A 20,736-nucleotide genomic window follows, 5' to 3' on the forward strand; every position below is an offset into this window, starting at 1 on the left:
GAGGTTTCGCCAAAGCTTAGATTTCAGTCTCGCAGAGAACATTCACGACTGGCAGCCTGCGTGCGTGCAACTAAGCCGCACTGCCGCTTCGAAGCAGAAAACATGATACAGCGCGACCCTAGTGTCATTGCAGGAACACGCTCTGCCTTGCGCGCAAGCCCAGCAAGGAGCCGACAGAAACTCGGCAGCGATGGGGGCTTTGCCAGCGCCATGCCAGGTGGCTCTGCAGAGACAAATGCAAATTGCACTGAGAGAGCTATTGAGCAACCTCGGCTTCTGCTGCGGCAGAGAAACATTCAGTGCCCGCTGAATATAAAGACGCTGTCAGGAGCCGAGTCATCAGCGTATCTAAAGATACGGGGAGAATGGGAATCCACGGACAGTCTATCTAGAGCACTGCACAAAAAAACACCTCGCCAGACTAACAATGGTTGGGCGACGGGACAATGGCTAACGCGGAAACATTCGCAAATAGGGAAGCATTTTAACTGGTGGCCACAGTAAAAATTGTGCATGGCAGTGTTTGTTGATTTAAATTCTGCTTCCTTCGCAGCTTGCCTAAGACTAGTATTACCGCCGCGTAATACGTCCTCAAGTAAAAGGAAATGATATAGTTCGAACCCGTTTGCAGACGAATTTGTTTCACGCGAATGCAGATAAGTATCCTAGTGGTGGATTGTGCTCAGCGTACGGTAAGTGAAATAATAAGAGGCGGCAATGGTCTCTCAACCCACACGCCCGACACTTCATTGGCGCTCTCTCCTCAGGCATCTCCGTGTTAACAACTGACGAAACGTGCCCTCGCCCTCATAGCGAAACCGCTTCGAACTCTGCCTCCTCCCCACCCCTCCCTCACCCGCTCTGCGGCTCACATGTGGCGGATTCTGCAAACACACACCTGCTTCCCCCATCGCACCCAACTGGTCCGCACACACCCCCACATTTTCACATCCCCTAATTGCTCAGCGTGTGGGGCTCTGGACACCCACTACCACTCCCTTTGTGAGTGTCCAGCCTCCCCATACCCCCTCTCCCCTCCCCCACCCTCTGGGAACAGGCCCTGGGGAGCCCAGACATCTCCAATCAACTATTGGTGACGTTGCGGGCACTGGACGTCGCGGAGGCCTTGTGGCCTTCCTCTCTCTCTCTCGCTGCTCGTCTGACTCGTGGCGCACAAGCCTCGCAGACAAGGCACGAGAAAAAAAAGCACGGGAAGCCTTTCGCTAGCTACGTGAAAAGCGCACTGACCGTAGTATAGTTCCCCCTCGTGCACGCCCACATCCACGTCGCCAAGGGTGGTTCCGCGCATACCGATTTTGATTCTTCCTGAATGCTGCGAGGGTCTTTTTATAATTGAGTAGAATAGAACAGAATTTTATTTTTGCACACAGAAGACACATCACGCGATGGAAAGCGGAAAAGGCCGTGTTTTACTGTGCCAGACGGTGGACACAAGGAATCTGCTTGTGAACCGCGCTAAGGATGCGGGCGAGAAGGAGCTTCTCTCGGCCGCGAGCCTTCGATAACGCTGCGCCCACCGTTACGTCATGGCACAACAACGCCGAGAAAAGGGTGGGGATGCGACGGAAGCAACGGACGCGCAAGTACGAGAAATTTCGTCATATTTAAAGACCGCTTCGCTCGAGAGCCATCAGAAAGGCGACGCATCGAAATTGGGTTTATGCGTGCCAAATGTTGCCATAATACTGGCGAGTCGATCCTTGCGGCCCAGCGCGCCGGAGTGGTAAAAATGCGGGGGAAAAAAAAGCAAAAATCAGAATCTTGAAATCTGAGAAAGATTCGGCAGAATACCGCAAGACGAAACAATGGTAGAACTAATTCCTGAAACGAGATGTGAAGAAGCAGCTGAAAAGGGCAAGCATGCAACGAGGGCGACCTTATGGTGCATAGAAGTGCAGCGAATTGTACCAGCGAGCCTATTTGCCACGCTAAGCTTACGTCGGCCTGAGCTAAAAGACGTCTCGGCAGAAGTAGAGCCAGCCGCTAGATCAGGTTTCAGAGTATCGGCACTCTTTTCTGTCATTGTTGTATGCCGCCGACAGCGGCCATTGGTCGAACCGCGTTACGTGACATTTGTTTACCCAGGGAAGACCCATGGGCGCTGACATTTGGTTCCTCTGTATTGCCGCGCACGCACTCTTCGATAAGTCGTGATTTTCAGAGCGCAGTGCGGCTGTATGACACATTGAGAGCGAGAGAGCGTAGCTTATTTAGTGGTTCTATAGGCAGAAGCAAGCAACGCCAGGCGGAAACTCGCTGAGCGAGTCTCTCGGGAGGAGGAAGGCGCAGAATCGGAGACGAGCTCACCAGTTTAGCGAACTCCTTCCTCTCCTCCGACAGCTTCGCAGTCTCTTCCTTGAGTGTGGACACAGCGTCCAAGTCGGCCTTCGTCACGTCCCTGCAGCACCTGTGCTGCGAGAGGAGAGAACAAGCACAGGCCACTGGTACATGGTGCGGTGCATACGTTGAATTGCGGCAGGCACTCATATAGGACTACTCCTTCGGGACGCGCGGTCCGCGTGCGCCTTTCGGTGACGTGTCTTTTTAGCTTGTAGAAAATAGTACAGTGTAGGAGTATTGCCAGTAGTTTGGGTACTGGGAAAAATATGTGGGACCATCCTAGAGCCCCTTAATGTATACAGCGTTAGGTCCGGTTAGCGAGATGGGAGCTCTTTCAGAAGAAATGATCACCATAATTAATATCGGCTCTGAATTGGTATACGGTTTCGAACCTGGCACTTACCGTTCCTTCCACTCAAAAAGCAAGACGCAATCGAGAAGCCGGGACGCGGTTTGGGTCCGGGCTGTGTCGTTTTCGTATTTCTGTGGTTTTCGCTGCAAAAAGAGTGCGCGAGCTGGGCAGATCCCCTTTTCGATCTTTGCTGCTTTTCTTTCGTACCAGGGCGCAATGGTTAATTTGCGTGACGCATTTAGCCAGGCGGAAGTTGGTTGTCTCGTTGTCCAAGAAGCAAAAAAAGAAAAAGAGCCCAGCACCGTGTGATTCTTTGAGCCACCATGCACATTGGCATAATGTCGAATGGCCAACAGGAGACGTAAGGCAGTCACGGCATCGATTGTGACCAAGGACGCTGCGATAGGTGACCTGGGGCGGTATTCTCGAGTTTTGTCCCTTTTGCGTCCCTCTCAAAAGTGTCCCTTTTGGCGAGCCCTGATTGGCTAAAAGCAAACAACCGGAAGTGACGTAACGCAAGCGCAACAAACCTACTGCCAACGCCCACTGCTTAACCGGAAGTACGTCACGATGAAAGGGACTCAAAAGGGACGTTTTCAAAAGGGACAGTTACGAGAATACCGCCCCTGTATCGTTATTTCCAAGTTTTGCCGTGGGTGTTTTCGGTTTTTCAAAGCGTCTTTGTTCGGTGGCAGGCCCGTTCTATGCGGGCTCGACTCCGGCAGCTGCTTTCTATAGCCTCACGTTGGGCACCGTCGTTCACAAAGGATTCATTCACTATTTTTTATGTGAGCATTGTTCCACTTGAACCCGTCATGTTAACGAATGTAATGCTGTCTCATCGTTCACGGCGAGTGCACGAGAGACGGTGGTGTACCCTGAGGATGCGAGGAGCCCGCTATCGCCAATGCTCTCCACAGCTCCTTGCCGCAGCATGTTTTGGCTGTTAGCGTTTCAAGAGGCCACTTTTTTTTGCCCGTGCGCAAGTGCGCTCCGGATATTAATACGAAAGTGTTTTATTCCCGGATACACAAAGATTTCGCTGACGTCATATCCGTCACGGAAATAGCGCCAGTACAATGAAACAAGCGGCCTGGAAAGGGTGCACCCGTGCACACAGGGTCTTCTTTCGGGGAAGCAACCTTTAGTAGTAAAAAGTACGTTCTACTTAGAGTTGTTCGTTTTCGGGTTTTATATTTTAACACGAAAGTGTTTTATGCCGGGATACACCAAGATTTCACTGACTTCATATCCGTCACGGGAATGACGCCAGTACACCTTTGCTGAAGCGACCCGCCAGCAGGACATCACTCTCCAAGCACACCCACAAGACAGCTGCCGACCCGCAAATCATGCTCAGCTGCAGATTTAGCTGCACATTTCACTTTCGTCTTTGACTGATTCCTATGACAGAGGAACCAACCACAGTTTTTTTTTTTCTTCTTGCCCGTGCGCAAGTATGCTCGGGATATTTTCCAGCAGGCACGAACCGTGACTGGCGTCCTCCGTTGCGGTCTTTGGGAGTCGACTGTCTCCTCTGCTCGGCGCTGGGCAGCGCAGCGGCGTCCGGCGGCGGCGGCGTCCTGCGCAAGTGCTCCAGCTGGGACGTGGCGCGTCGCCTATGCTGTCTCCTCGCGGCCTCCGCTTCTTTCTGAAACGACGCATGCAGTGGGCACCGGCCGCAGAAAGAACGAGGCTCGCTTCAGCTCTATGCTTCTATTAACCGGAGCCTTCTAACGGCCCCTGTATAGCTTACGCCACGGTGCCCATGTGGCTCCACGGGACATTGATCTCCGCACGATCCGTTCAGTGCGGCTCGTAAATGCGCCCTTTTTTTTACATAGCTGCATTACGGCAGGGCGAGACACAGAGTTGCTTACTGTATACACTAGAGAGGAATCTGAAGTTAGCGTCTATGCGGCTCTGTATCAAGATCGTCTGTGTCGTAATGGGCCGCCATTATACCGCGCTCTCTCCGTAGTTTCGTCATTGGCTTAAAATGAAACGTTTTAGTGGCCGTATATTCGAACACAGGGCACAAAAACGCTAAGAAGGGTGTGTTATTATCGAAGTGGAAAATAAAACAGGCTGTTTTAAAGCTAAGGAAAAAGGAAGTAAAGCGTATTTTTGCCGGAACGGTTAAGCCTACTATTCTGCAGGCCAAGCTTGTAGTTCACAACAATGCTAATATTTTGGAGGAAACTCGTTAGAGACTGTTATTTTATTAATTTTACAATTTTTTTCAAATAATAAGTTTTGAGGATCTTGGAAATATTTTTGAGCGGGCCTATGAAAACGCCGCCTTCGTGGGGAACCGGGGCACCGACCGTCAGCTACTGTTCAACAAAACTTGTTGCTGAGCGAGTTGGTTCATACTTGAAGAAAAAAGCAAACGTGGCGTTAAACAGTCGTTGACGAAGACAAGATAAAACAGATGCAGGCTCCCGTATCTGTCGTATCTTGTCTTTGTCGAAGTACGTTTGGTTTCTTTTTTTGTCATCAGCTACAACTTTCGCGGCGGCTTATCACCCGTTCAGTCATACCAGAGTCCTTCAATGCTTATCTGGTCATGAAACTCCCGGCCAAGTTTCGTACGGGGACAAAGGCTACGGCAAGGGGCTCCACTGCAGATCGGAGGGAATCGCGCGTCCGCCGCTGCTCTGTAGCCAGACCGGCAGGCAGGAACGCAGTAGCAGCATGCACGTTCGCACCAAATGTTTTCGCCACTCACAAAATGAGCGGCCCACGACACGTAAAGCGAAAGCGCACTGCTGATAAGGCGGCGAGCGTCTATTTTATCTTACTCCGTGGTCCGTTCCCTGCCAGACGCGCTCTGACCACGCCCCCGGCTGCCCTCCGTTCAAGACCAGCGCCGCGGCGCGGCAGCGTACGAAGCTCTCCCATAGCGTGACGGCGAAGTTTCATGACCAGAAAGGCATTGAAGGACTCTGGTCATACGTTCCTTCGACTCCGGCATGGCCAGCGTTAGGTAAACGATGACGCACTGCCTGCTCTTTAACCGAACATGCAGTTGCCACGGGTCACGGCTACCCCAGAACAGGAGTATTTCGGCTACATCGTAGCTCGTAGACGTGTGAATGCATAGTGAAGAAAGCAAATCCCGAAAATCGCTTAAGAATCCCGTTGTCATGCCAAGCCCAAGACAGAAGCCCATGACCCCCACGACGACATTGATTCCCAGGTGCAGTTTCCTTTCTAGTATACTTACTATGGGGCGAGATGTGCAGGTCCGCGACTCTCTCCCCGGTAGGGCAGCTGTAGAGGCACTTTTGTTGTATACATGTAAGGAGCGGGAAGTTCGGGCCGGATACTCAACCAGGGTGACCAAACAGGGTTCTGGTGAGGCTGTCCTGTTTTCGTCCCTGAAAGTCTTCCTAGTGTGACGTTGCCCCGATTCAGTTTAGCCTCACCGGAGACAGATGTTATCCTTTTCACCGGACCAGACAGCACTCCAGACATGGGGAATATGTTAAACGCCATTGCATGGGCAATTACTTGAAAATGTGGGTGGGTGTCCCGCCGAACGTGCAACTGCCCCAATGAAAGCACGAGGGAAAAACGCGCACCGCAACTGCGCGTTTTGAGAGTGTACTTGGGATTCTCGAAAGACTTATACCACTGCGTCATCCTGGTTTTCACAGTAGCTCAAATAGCCATATTCTTGTTAGTAAGTATTAATTCAAACTGTCAAGTTTATGGACATCTAACAGCGCACGTTATACGAAAGGAAGAAATAGGGCAGCTTCATCTTGCAAGACGTGGGCGGGCCCGCCTTTTGTCTGAGGTGCGACATGCCTCGCGGGAGGCACTCTCGACGGACGGCTGCTGCCTAAGAGCAAGCGCGCCCTGCACAGCGGGTTTTCTGCTGACGTGATGCATGACTGGGCGATGGAGGAGAACCGGCGGCACCGCTGGTCGAATGTGCACAAGACGGGCTGAATGCGCGTCAGTGCAGTGCACCGGCCGTGTACCTAAGGCCGTAATTGGCATAGACGGCCCTAACTTCACGTGGCAAGCGCAAGGTCGCCCGGGGCTCGGATCTGTTTCACGCAGAGCACGAACCTGTATGATTTGCCTCGTGTTTAACACTGCCCCGAGGTAGATAGGAGCGGTACTCGCAGGTCGTGGCGGTTTGAACCGGAAACGCTCCAGCAGCAGCTATCGATGGTAGACTTTGTACAGAAGCAACCCGCCGGCGTGGGTCGTGTGGAATGAGGAGGAGGGCACACAAATCTCCTCCCCAACGATTCCCGCGCAGGAAGCGAGCAGGTGGCGGCGCAGTACCTTGGAGAGGAACTCGTTGTACTCCCTGCGCCGCTCCGAGGCCAGCCTCAGCCTGCGCTCGTGGTCCTCTCGAATGGGCAAGCTGACCGGCTCGTCGGGGCTGCGCCGGCCCGACTGCTCGCCGCCGCCTCCGGGCTCCGCCTGTGTCGCACACCTGCTTGCTCAGCACTGGGCCGCTCAGCGGTGGCTGCCGCCACAGCTAAGCCTGCTACTTCGAAAAGATTCGGCTGTGCACACCGGCACATCTAGCAGACAGCAGCTAACGCGCCGCGCGTTCCCGTGTGGTCCACCAACGTGTCCGCAAACGCTCTCGCTCCAAGTGCCCACTTTGGCGAGCACCCTGCCTGTGCTGCCGAGGAAGCTTAAAAGCGCGGAAAACGCTGCTTGAGCTACGCACCCAATAAAGAAATTTATTCCGATCACGCCTGAGCACGTCACTGCGAAGGCAATAAGGCCGAATTAACCGCCTGACACGCTTCGCTTTCGCCCCGCTCTCTCGAATCACTCTTGCCGCTCGAGACGCTTTGCTCTGCGGTCCACCTTGACGCTTCCAATGGCTTCGATCTGGCTCATGCGCCTTGCGCCGCCGCTCGTTCCTGCTGCCTCCGTGTATTGGGAGAGTCGACGACGATGGTGCACTTCGCTGCCTGCCCTCACTTGATCTGCGGTGCACTGGCGTGTACAACTAGTTTTCGCTGCTGACGAGCTAAAGCACGTGCTACGGAGCGCTTCAATAGAGAGTTTTAGCAGTCCTTACGTTCCGTCGTGTGCGTGGTTACCGTGTTGACGGGGACCCGTCTGGGCACTTGGGCACTGTTCGTCGCGGTAGGGGGATTAGTTCCGCGGGCCTGCCTTCGCCATGTCAGCGCCTCCTCGCCCTTCCTCCTTGCCCTTCCGCGCGCGCAGGTGCAGACCGGTCCCGGTCAACCCGGTAACAACGTAACCAACGGAACAGACGGACTTCTAAAACTCTTTAATGACATGGGGTCTATGTCCCGTTCCCCGGTTACAGGCGCCGGCACCAACGCCGGCATTTCAGCTCTATGGGCCATTTAATAATTTCGCAGTACGATCTCTGCCCATTCGCTGGTGCGACCGTAGAACGCTCGGATGGAAAGAATGATCTCTCCTTGCGTCTCGGCTCCTCTTAACCGAAAAGAAAAGCCGCGCTGCTTGCAGAAGAGATTTCTCTCTTCTCGGCCGGTTTTAAACGAGGCAGCGGAGAGCGCACATGCCTTTGGCGACCGTTGTTGGCGGGGGAATGAAGCGGTACTCACGCGTGTCATAACGGGACCTCCATGCTGCAACAGTCGGGCCTGCATGGAAGGAGCCGCGTCAAGCCGCATGCCAAGCTGGAGAGCACACGCGAGCTTCGCCGGCATCGAGAAGCACCGAACAGGCACACTCGTTCTCATCAATGACATTACCAAGCACTTCAGAAAGGTCACCCCACGCTTTTTGTGTACCTCAACAGGCCGGCAACGAACCCGCATTGGCTAGACGTTCTCCGATAAATGAAGCCAATGCAAATAGCAGTCAAGTGATTTTCTAGCATCAGGGCAACCAATGGCAGGATTCGGCAGCTCCCTGCTTCATTCGTTACCCCTTTTTTGTAAAGAGGGCTAACGAGCACACTTTCTAAACCTTAACGGCACTTTCTCGGTTGCCATACTATTGTTTATGCTGGCGAGAATTACACATTCAAGTTTATCGATCTGCCATGCATAGTAACTCTATTAATATGCCATCCAAGTCGGGCAATTTCCCGCTGATTAACCCCTGATAAGATGCGCCTTAAGCCATCCTGCGCACATAGGGGGAACAAACGCTGAATCATCGACAGAAATAATACATTCAGGCTTCTGATCACTTCATATTGCGGTACGAGCAGAGAGAAAGAAGCAGATAAATTCATCAGTGACGGTATAGGTGGCACTCCTCCAAAGCACTTGGATAACGCAATCAGAGGCATGTCTAGCTGTTCTTCCACGTAATCGATGAGTGGTAGACCATGCTTTGGTCGGTCTGTTTCTGGAATCACTGAAGATGCTGTGTAAATATTTTCTTTTATGTGAGAGAAGCACAACATTAGCCTTGTTGCGGGCCGTTTTAAATTGCGCTCTTAGGTGATCATTCTTGGGTAAGCGTCTGCAAAGGGTTCATGCTAGCTCTCTTCCTGCCAGTGCTGCAGGCGCCAAAGCATTAATCCAAGGACAATGATTTTCTTTAATTATTTCAAAATAACCGTTTTCTTCGAAGCTTCCGGGATCGCTGTTAAATGGCAAACAAAGCAACCATAAACATCAACATCACCCGGCATAGTAGAAGCAAGAAAAAGGTTCCAGTCAAAATCCGCTACAGTAAAAATTCGCGACCTTTGTCGTTCACCTGTGATTACCGCGGAGTGGGCTTTTTGCACTTCGCCTTTCCCGCATTTAACGCGGCAGCGGTTAAATACTTGATCACAGCCTGAGTGTTACCAGTTTGGGCATTAATCGAAATAATTTTTCATTCATTGCCTAAATTTTTGACTGGAGTATTTGTGGGAGGAAACGTTTCATCTGCACTTGGCCCGTCCCTCGGGCCTAGTGGCCAAGGCACCAACTAACATGCATCACGAACGCAGCTATCTCGGCATTGCCACGGGGCGCTGTAAAATGCCTAGTGCCTGGAGGGCTCGCTACGACTAGTAAATCGCACAAGCGACCACCAGGTGGGAGGCCAACCGATGATGCGGATTCAGCTCGCGTTATTGCGCCCACTAGCAGCCTTCTTCCTTTTGTACAGTTTCGGTGCACGCACGCATGCTGCGGGCAACTGCAGCAGTACGAGGGAAACGACGACGCAAAGGAACTGGGGGGTACGAAGAAAAAAGCACACTTGCGAATAAATAGAAAGAAACATCGGCATCGCGGAAATACGCGCCCAGCGCGGCGCGAAACAGAAGCTTGCACTCCCCTGGACCCCGCCTTCGCTGCAGTGCACGTCGAGCTGTGTTTTCTTTAATTGTGCCAATGTAGCCGCTTCCCACACGGCTGCGCGATTCCTGCAGAGCGCTCCGCCTGGGAGAGGGCCGGGCTGACCTGAGGCAGCCTGCAGCTGAGAGTTGTGGTGTTCACTCCAACCCGCAGCTGTTTGCGAAGAAACGGGCAAAGAAAAAAATTCGGCCACCTTCGCAATTGAGATCAGAAGACCGCTCTCTTCTGGGCTTCCTCCGGGAAGTGAGTATGGACCTGTATCTTTAGGACTTTTTTTAAATAATGCCAAAGGGCATACTAGCGCAATGAAAAAAAAAAAAAAAAAGAACGAAGCCGAAATTTAAAGGCAACGCACGCGCTACGAAGCCACACGAAATTCTGAGCGCCCCGAATGTTATGATAGCGCAATCGGATAGAGGCCGACTTTATAACTAGAGCGACCCAAGTTCGAGTCCGACCCCCAGAAGCGGTTTTCTCTTGAGGCGCGCACTCCCCACACCTTCCCCTCGCATTTCTTGGCCTGGCGTTTTCCTCCTCTCCCCTTTGCTGCGTCGAGTTTTGAGACACGGATATGGAACTCGAGCGTAAACAGCTCCGCCATTAAAATTACCGCACGTGTACGCGAGCAGTTGCAGACTGCATCTGCCGCTTTTCGGGCTATGTTTGCCACCAAAAACAGCTGAGCCCAGTCCGATTCCCCGACTACTTCGAAGTAGTACGAGCAAGACCCGATAGGCAAACGGTGACACCGTGGGCGGGTGGGTTGATAGACCACGTCATTTGCGCTTTGATGCCACTGGGAAGAGAAAAATTATGTCGATTTCGCAACAACCAAATCACGGAGCAGGAATTAGTCCGTGGGTCAAATTAAGTTGTGCGGACAGCTTTGCTATCTGCTTGCTGTGATGCAGGCCACACAACTACATTCGCTCCTGCTATGTTGAGCTCATAACGGAAACGCGTGGATACACGAGCTGTATACCGACGCCTGGAGCTTCGCAATGGCTGCGCCGCCTGCCGCCACTTCTCCACACCGTCTACGGGATGAGCTCTGGGTGGTTGATAGGGGCTCGTGCAATGTTTCGGTTCTCTTTCGCTTTTTAACCCGACAGTGTTTTATTCACGGATACACGAAGACTTCGCTGACGTCATATCCTTCACGGAAGTGACGCCAGTACAATGAAGCAAGCGGCCTGTAAAGGGTGCACCCCTGCACACAGGGTCTTTTTGCGGGGAAGCAACCTTTAGTACTAAATAGTGTGTTATAATAGGGTTGTTCGTTTTCTGGTTTTATATTTTATGCCGCGGTACCCCAAGATTTCACTGACGTCATATCCGGCACGGAAATGACGCCAGTACACCTTTGACGGAGCGATCCGCCAGCAGGACGTCGCTCGCCAAGCACACCCATAAGACAGCCGCTGACCGCAAATCATGCTCAGCTGCAGATTTCGCTGCACATTTCACTTTCGTGTTTTACTGATTACTGTGACAGAAAAATCGAACCGCAGATTTTTTTTTTTTCTTTTTCATGCCCTCAACAAGTTGTTATGGACATGTCTGTAAGGAAATAGTACTTTTAGGGCACTTCAAAAAAACAAAAAACAAAACAGGTGCGGCTTGGTAGAGTGTTCAAACCACAACAAAAGCTATCCGGGGACATTGTTCTGTGCGCATCCTGACTGCTCTTACGGGCGTCAGCGACGGCCGAAGCACATCACTACTGTCACCTCCGAACACGTCAGGCACAACTGTAGTGTATCGTCGCCTAGCTTAGACGAGATACTAACTTAGTGAGAGGTTGGTTTTGTCTTGTAACGCATACACTGAATGCGACTTCGTTTCGAATATATACGTCGTAGAAAAATATGTCTCGGGGATGTCATTATCCCAATACCTAACAACTACTTGTGGTTTTTAAAGGAATATATAAGCCACGCGGAAATGTTAATCATTGCGCAATGCTCTTCGTCGTTAAATATGTGCACGCTCACGCGTTGCAGTTAGAACCAAGAAGAGTTACTGAAACCACGGAATTATTAATGGTCTCCAAATAGTAAAGAAACAGAATAGCTCGTACGAAAGCGAAAAAATGAAAAACTCTGCAGCTTCGGGAATGCTAAAGACGTTGGCTAAACTTCAGCCAGGTAGGACTCACCAAACCCAGCTACAAGCGAAATGCTCTGCTATGCCGTAGGACATGGGATGAGGGGCAGGGGGACGCTTAACTATCGTGTCCGAAGGCGGAACAAAATCAAGCAGTGAACGTTTTAGTAGTCCCACTCACAAGCTGCGCGTTCACTTTTGTTTTGTTTCTCGACTTCAATGAACAGCGGCTCACCCGGCGGACGCGTTTTTTGAAGTGCTGGGTGGGCAGTTGACAAAAGATAAAAGGTGTTGGAAGGGTGTGGTATCTGGTAAGGCCCGTCGCCGCGCTGTTCGCGGAGGGTGAATGCCGCAGAGGAATGTTTGCGACCGCCCACCTCAGGACAAGACGACCCAGCATTACATTCTTGGACGGGTGCTGATTCCTGAGTATAATAATTTTGTATTATCCACCGTACTTGTTTTGTTAAATGTTCGGGAAATTTATGCCACGTTGCTTGTCCAGGGTAGTGATCAATATTCGAGGTGTGATATTGCAAATGTAACTGGCGTGCTGTCAGGTATGAGTGCTCTGGTAGATTATGTAAGCGCACAAAACCTGTTTACATCATAGTATATAGCCGTAGCATGGTCATCTGAGGAAACGCTGCTTAAGGAGACATTGTTAGTAAATCTCGGGGCAGTGGAATTACTATCAGCTCCATTCATATGCCGGCTTCGCGACGCTGGTCTGTGACACGCACCTGGCACTCATAAAAACCGAATGTACCACACTAAGATTGCGTCAGAGACGTTTACACTCTTGTATATACGCCACATTAGCGAACAGAGTGACTGATCCATATTAATATGTATTTCAAAGGCATGCAAACGGTAAATCTCAGTCGTGAACGTCCCGCAAAAGCAGCGGCGACAGTGGGAAGCGGGCCGGAGTCTCCTGCGGCTGCTTTCGAAACTGGTCGCTAAGAGGATTTCTGTGGCGCCGAATGACCTTATGAGCTGAAAGTGCGTGGGTACAAAAGTTACAAATTGCTAGTCTTTCATGATCCTCCCGGCGTGGTGCGAACAGGGCGTAGGAAAAAGGGGGCTGCAGCGAGAAAGGTGGCTGTAGACGAAAAAATTAAAAAATGAGGTTGTTGCACTGCTATTAGCCTGAAAGGGAACGTGCGGGGATCATGCAGTGGCAATAATTTTCCGCAGAACAGAAAACGGCGCTGTGCCGTATGACCCCGTTCCGCGTAGCGCTATTTGTGGCCGCTTTAACACTGCCTCTGACTTTGAATTTTTCTTTCTGTCCGCTTTCGCTTTCGATCCAGTATTGACCCAAATGCAGCGCTGGGTCAGCCGCAACGCCACTCCCCTGCAAGCGGTGCAGCTTCCACGGCTCCACCCGCGGCTGCTGCCCGGCCGGTTTCTGCGACTCGAGGGCTTCTGCCCAGCGTCTGCACTCGCGTCGCTCTCTGCCGCTTTGTGGCCACACGCGTCGGCCAATTCAGACGGCCCCGACTTGCGCTCTACCTGGGTGCTGTTGGGAATTGACGATCCCACCGCTGCCACCACTGTTGGGAATGACTATCCCAGGGCGGTCGCCAAGGTTGTGACTCGCATCCAGCTCGTCACCGATGGTGGGAATCAGCCATCCCGCCGCTGTCACCGCTGTTGGGACTGGCCATCCGAGCGCAGTCAGAGGTGTAGCGACGTTGCCTTGCTCCGTCCGCTATCCACGCGGCGCAGAGCAGAGCGAAGAAGTTCTCGAGCCGTCGAAAACTTAAAGTAACATTTATATACAGTAGGTACAGGGTAAGCAAAAGTTACATCATTCGCACAAAGGCGACAGCACCCTTTCACTCGGTGCTTCCGAAGAGACTGGTGCAGGAGAGAAGCCGCCGAGGAATGCCGACGATGAGAGCCTCCGGGCTTCTTTTATAGCCTGGGAGTTCGTTGTGGCCCCAAGAAGTTCGAAATGCTCCAATCAGGGCTCTCGCTGCCTGAAGTTTGAATTCCGACGAATGGTAGCGAAGCGGTGAGTCAGCTGCGCCGCCAATGGGGAAAGGGAGAGCGATGCCGCCGCCGTCTCCGTGACCTCGCCTCCGGGCGTAGCGACATGCCCTTGTTTGGGTCGTTCTCCGCTGAGGGATTCAGCCGCGCCGCAGCGTTTCGAGATGCAGGAGTCGGCCGCGCCGCAGCGTTTCGAGATGCAGGAGTCGGCCGCGCCGCAGCGTTTCGAGATGCAGGATTCGGCCGCGCCGCAGCGACAAAGGGAGAGGCGTGACTCAGCCTCGCTGTCGGCGCGTCGCCTCGTGCAACGCCTTTGGGCCAGGCGCTCTGGCACAACAGTGCTGTTTGGGAGGCGCCCTCCCGGCGGTCCCTGCCCCATTCGCTCCGCTCCCACTTCTTGTTCGGAAAATACTAAACGTCTGTAAGGCAAATCATATACGCTTTACCATGCCCCTCGCCAAAGGGCTAAGTAGAGAAGACGAACTTATCTTACGTACGTTGAAAACCAACACTTGGTTATGGCCTGCCATTCTAAAATTTTTGATCCCATGACGGATGGGCGATGCTCTTTCTGCGGAGAGATCTCCGATAATTTCCACATGGTTTGGGCTTGTCAGAAGGACCCCTTCCTGTAGAGAGGTCTGGGAGACAGCACTTTTCAACCGCTCTGAAGTTGACTGCCAAGGGGTTCTGGGCTAATAGAGCTCGGGAAGACGCAAAGTCACGTGGTATGGTGGACTAGCGACACCTGCCAAGTACAGCACCATTAAGAATCTACTCTATCTTCTGAACTAAGCTTCTCTCTTTTTCTCTTGGAGTTATCTTGCTTGTTGTTTTTTTTTTCTTGTTCCGCATTCATCAACGGAATATATGGGTAGCTGTCAGCCAGCCTAACTCGTCCAAGCCAATCCAATGGCTCTCGTTTCGGAACTTGTAGAAACGAAAACACCTTTTCCCCTGTGGAGGCTCAGACAAAGAGCGGAGGTGGAAGTCCGAGAGCCTCTCCTCCTTATTAGAAAGTTTGTAGTACACTGAGAACGGAGTCAAGTTAGCCAGAAAAGCAAAGAGAGAGAGGAAGAAGATTCATTTGTCCAGTTTGTTTTGGAGGGCTAGCCCTCCACAGACGTCGGCCGGGAGCCTCTGGGTCCTAGCAGCGTCTTCGGCTAAATGGATGGCCCAGAGTTGAACCGCCGGGTCTGAGCTGGGCAGTACGGCCTCCCACTGCTCATCACTAGTAGTTTTGCGGCCCTGAGGGGTCGCCGTATGACCGGCCCGCTCTCTTCATCTTTTACAACTATCTGAACTGACCGGGATAACAACGACTTTGGGTACGAGCTCGTTTGGAGAAGCCGCCAAACCACAGGTTGCCTTTTGCTGAGGTATGGATGAGTGGAGGGGGGAGGGGGGGGGGGGCGTTTAAGTCTGTAGTGAGCCGTTAGCTCCCTGTAGGAGACAGACAGACAGACAAATGCTTTTATTTGGGATGGCTCGAGGCCGCAGGGTTAAAGGAGAGGGTTAATAATGTCCGGCCATGGCCGCCTCGCAAACGAAGTGCCACAACGCAGCCAACGTAGCTTGGTGTCGATCACGGGGCCGGATCCAGTCTTCATAGGAGAGGACCCAGGCGGGACGATATTTTGCGCGAAGCCGATCGAATTCCCCACAGTCCCAGACGAGATGGCGGATTGTGGGAGTCACGTCTGTTTTGCAGGCGTAGCAACGGACTGGCCTAGGAAACGCAGCAGAGGAACCACTGTTAGAGAGGTTTCCATCGTGGGATGTAGGTTGGGGTGCGTAATTCCGCCATCGAGAAACCACGTCGTCTGTGTATGCGTACCCCGACCGCGCCCGGTTGAGGAACAACTGAGCACCTCGGGGTAGACCAGGGGTCGGCGCATGGGGGAATAGTAGCGGCCAATTCCTGCCTCCTTCGATTACGTCGACGGCGGCGCTCCGCATCTGGATCACTAAGCAGCGTATATGGTCTTACAGGCAGCATGAACTGTGAACGGTGTAAAGAAGCCTCGCTCGCAAGTTCATGGGCCTTCTCGTTTCTTGGGTGTCCTTGATGGCCAGGAATCCAGCGTACCGTTACCAGTACTTTAGAGTCAGCCCTGAGTTCCTCGCACTTCTGCTTGATAGCGTGGGCGGTGCTGTTTTGCCTGGGTGGACCAATGAGGCATTTCAGTGCCTCAGTGCAGTCAGTCAATATTTCCACCCGGTCGTAACGCTGTTCTGGGTGATCGGTGACAACCTGGCGTGCAAGGTGAATACCTTCCTTTATGGCAAAAAGCTCAAGTTCCTATATATCGGGGTCGGCGTCCAGCGAAATTAGTCGAATTCTTTGGAGTTCATCGGAGTTGGACACAGCGGCTACTGCCGCCATACAGGACTCGGCCCGCAAAGACGCGTCCACAGCTATCTCGAGTGTTGTACTGCTCCGAGAAGTAGCACCGGCTACAACCAGCGAGGTCCGCTGTGACGTGTGCCTACGACGCTGAGTTTTAGAGGGTGCAGGTTGTTGCGCTGTAACAAGCGTGTCCTCCCATGGCGAGATATGCTTCTTTATAAGCGGCGTGTCCGTCGGTAGATAATGGCCATCAGCGGTCAGTAATCGGCGCCCTTGCGGTGTGAGCTCGTGGCGATCGCAGATTCCTCGGGACCGGGCAAGGACCGTTTCTTCGAGAGTAGGAAGTCCAGCGTAGCGGTACAGCTCAGTGACCTTCGTGTGTCTGGGAAGCCCCGTGATGACACAAAGGGCTGCCCTGTAAAGCGTCTCGAGCTGCTCCGTCTCACGTTTCGTGAGACGGAAGCTCACCAGAATGGCTTGAACTAGTCGGCGGGCGATGTTTTGGGACGCTACACCGAAGGTATTAGAAATTCTTCGGATTAAGCTTAGCAGAGGAGTCCATTGCGCCTTCAACTGTCGAAGCCATTCTGAAGCTCCTCCGGACTCGTGGACTGGAATGCCCAGCACTCTGATCCACCGTTCTGGGGCCTGCTGAAGTGTTTGACCTCCCATGTTGAGAGCAACTAGGGCTTGCTCTTCTGGCCTACCTCTAATGATGATAAAGTTGGTTTTTGCCATAGAAACCCCCATTCCTGTAGCGGGGAGGAGATTGGTGAACGTATCAAGAGCTTGTTGCAGACTACATATAGCGCTTTCTGTCGAGCAATGATCCGCAGCTTCGGTCCATATAGTGACATCATCGGCATATATGTCGTGACGTGGGCGCCGGGGATAGCTTCAACCCCTCGCACAAGCTTAGTCATGACCAAATTGAACAGAGTGGGAGATAGGATGGCCCCCTGTGGAACTCCTGAACGGTGGCCAAAGTGTAGAGTGTCGTGGCGTCCAGAGCGGATTTCAAAAGTCCGGTTGGCCAAGAAACTCCGAACAAATTTGTTTTCATTTCATTTCATTTCATTTCATATTTATTAGATAATTTTGCATTACAAATATGCAACAAGATGTTGGGCCAATAGCCGAAGCTAGTTGAGGCCCAGATAAAGATAGACAGCAGGGAAAACAAACTTAATTAACAATTCAGTGAAACAAGTGCAATACTTAGTGTACGCAGTGTGTGTAAATACAGGACACAAAGGCACTCATAAGCCGCGAGAGAAGAAAATAAACACCTTGTCTCTTGCCCGGGTAGGCGTCCGCCAGTGCCTCAAGAACAGCTACGTTAGTGACTGTGTCATAAGCTTTGCGAAGATCCAACGCAACCATGACGTGCGGGCGCTTGTGATTTGTTTTCCGTAGAATGCGCCGCAGGAGAAACAGGGAATCATGCGTCCCCAGATTGTGCCGGAACCCAGTTTGACAGGGGTGGAAATACTTAGCTTCCTCCTCGAGGTGGTGATTCAATCTGGTCACTGTCATTTGTTTTACTATCTTACAGAGGGTAGACGTAAGTGAGATAGGTCGAAGATTGGCCATATCTGACGGGTCTTTCCCTGGTTTCGTAATGGGAGTTATTACAGAATGTTTTAGAGCTGCCGGCACCTGTCCGCGGATCCAGATTTCGTTTACCTTCTCATGGAGCTCCCCCCGTAAAGGCGCGGGAAGGTTCCGAAGCATTGTCCACGTGACGCCGTCCTTCCCAGGTGCACTACCAACATTGATTTGCTCCAAAGCCGCCGTAAGTTCGGCAATTGTGAACAAAGACTCGATAGGCTGTGATTCGTCCACCTCGAGAGGAGCATATATATTCGGAGGAGGCAGGGTTACTGGTTGCGGGAAAAAGATAGAAGGCGATTCCCTTTCGAAGTGCTCCTGATCCATCCCGCTGCGGAGCATCCCCGCCTGCACCGTTCCTTGGAGCTTACCGCGTCCACAAAGAGACCGGAACTTTGACCAAAGCTTTCCTGCTCCTGTATGTCGTGAAAAAGTTTCACAATACTCTTCCCAGCGCTGCCGAGCGAGTAGTTTTGCATGACGGCGGATCTTCGCGGTTTGTTGCCGCATTTTCACCAAGTCGTGGTACGTGCGGCCACCGGCGGTGTACGTCTCCTCCAGTTCATCCCTGTGCTTCCAAAGGTTCACCAGGTGACGATCCGGTGGTGGGGAGTCTCCTTCAATCTCTGAAATGCTAGTAGCGGCTTCCGGAGTCCTCAGAATGCGATTTATTAATTTTGGGCAGGGTTTGTCTGGTCCGTCATGTCCTGTCGGCTGGATAAGTAGGTCTCTGAAACGCTGCCAGTTCGTTTAGAGCACGCGTTTCCGGGTCTGACCGGGATGAGCGTGTTATACTGGGCTGTAGGAGACAAGCCTGTCTCTACTCGTCCAGCAAAGTGAGTGAGCGTCTAGGTTAGAAGTGTCGATGCCGGTCCATCTTTCATCAAGCAAACATTTAAAAAGCAGTGGCCTCATCGCGCCTGCCGAATGGTTGACATCCGCTGAGTGCTGTGGCTGGATTCTTCCACGTTCGCTCCATATCTTTTCTACTTGTTCACTCCCGTCGTCAGATTAGGGCAGAATCTTTGGCGATTTACGAAATGCATTTCATACTGTCGATGGCCTCCTGAGGAATTGCCAACGGGATTTAAAACTTAAACCCTTCCGCACCTCTACATATTATCTGTCTGTAATGTCTGCTTCAGTTACTTGTAATGTTGTCACGTATGTCGTGCCCAGTGCGGTGGCATGTCGAATAAAACTTAAAGCCAGTGACACACCTGTGAAATTTGCTGAAACAGCGAAGCAGACTTCGGCACGCTGGCCGCCAGCTCACGCATAGGCAGGGGTCGCTCACAAGGGCACTCGCCGCGGCAGACCCGCGGAGGTTTGATAGCTTATCTGTGCATGTATGTGAGGTGGTAATGCGCCGCGTGCTCCGGCCACTATCCGAGATCGCGCGCACGCAGCTGTTGTTTATGATAATGAGACGGAGTGAGAGTGTTGCGCTCAGCTGTCGGAGAGAAGAGCGGCGGAGAGTCGCGCATGCGCAGGTGGCGTGCGTACGCCGCCGACGCCGACGCAGGAGGGACATGCCTCAGAGCAAGAGATGTGTCGTATCTAATAAAGCTCCAGAGTAGTGACATCAGCATAGTGCAGAACGTCCGTATACTGGGACTTTATATCCAGCAAGGCGGGAAGGAACGCTAACCATCCAGCGCCTCAACCACACCACCTCGCAAATCATGCGTATGGTGAGTCGCGCCACAAACAGACACCAGGCTACGAAGGAGCATGATGTCATCAAGTTGGTGCAAGCACTGGTTGTCAGCCGCGTGGTGTACTCTCCGCCTTACCTCCCGCTGAAACCGAGGGAAATGGACCAACTTGACATACTACTGCGGAAGGCGTACAAGCAAGCGCTAGGCCTCCCTCCTCACACCGCCACTAGTATGCTGGAAGCACTCGGGGTACACAACAAGGTGCGGGAGATAATCGATGCCCACCTTGTCAGCCAACTAGAGCGGCTAAGGCCAACGTCGACCGGCCGCACGGTGCTGAGGCAACTAGGCTACCAGATAGCGGACGCCAGCCACCCTCGACCGGAAACTGTGCCACAGAACATCCGTACGCTGATCAGGGTTGCTCCGCTCCCGCGAAACATGCACCCTGAGCATCACGTACAGCGCAGACAAGCACGAGTACACTTCCTACGGACGCGGCCCACCATGCATCCCATCCAGCCACAGTAGTAAGCGTCATCGACGGCTCAGGCGATGTCGTTTGCACTGCGACCGTACAAACCAAAAACATCGTTAAAGCCGAAGAAACGGCCATCGCACTGGCAATGACGTCTCCAACTTCGAATAAACCGCTTCACGTAATTACGGACTGCCAACAGTCATGCAGAAACTACGGCAATGGTCGCATCTCAACATCCACCCTCCGATAACTAAAAAAGCACAAGGGTACCCTGAGCCCTACCATACTGATATGGACGCCAGGTCACGCAGGGCTCGACGGAAACGAGCGAGCACACGCTACAGCCCGAGCACCTTCCGGGCACCGCACAGTCGATTCGTTACCCAGAGCCTATCCAGCAGCAGTACCGTGCACTTTTGCAACACCGCCGCCTTGCCAGATATGCTTACCCATCACCGCACCAGAAGCCTACCCGAGAGGAGGCTGTAGCCTGGCGGCAACTGCAGACCAGCACATACCCCAATCTTAGCTTC

The 20,736-nt window shown here is 52.5% G+C and overlaps 1 protein-coding gene across 9 annotated transcripts in view; it reads right to left on the reverse strand.

The window, feature by feature from the left end:
• Positions 1–20,736, reverse strand: part of LOC144159695 (uncharacterized) — a 76,556-nt gene that overhangs the window by 49,194 nt on the left and 6,626 nt on the right. For all 9 annotated transcript variants that reach the window (XM_077691350.1, XM_077691354.1, XM_077691349.1 and 6 more), the window contains exons 2-5: positions 8,296–8,334; positions 7,019–7,159; positions 4,204–4,364; positions 2,329–2,428 (exon numbers count right to left, since the gene is read on the reverse strand). In XM_077691350.1, the coding sequence (XP_077547476.1) occupies positions 2,329–2,428; positions 4,204–4,364; positions 7,019–7,159; positions 8,296–8,304 (411 nt within the window). In that variant the 5' untranslated portion in view covers positions 8,305–8,334. The remainder of the gene's footprint in view (positions 1–2,328; positions 2,429–4,203; positions 4,365–7,018; positions 7,160–8,295; positions 8,335–20,736) is intronic.

The sequence above is a fragment of the Haemaphysalis longicornis genome, unplaced genomic scaffold, assembly GCF_048455015.1.
Source record: "Haemaphysalis longicornis isolate Haplotype H1 unplaced genomic scaffold, Haemaphysalis longicornis Haplotype H1 scaffold_10, whole genome shotgun sequence".
Lineage (NCBI taxonomy): Eukaryota > Metazoa > Arthropoda > Arachnida > Ixodida > Ixodidae > Haemaphysalis > Haemaphysalis longicornis.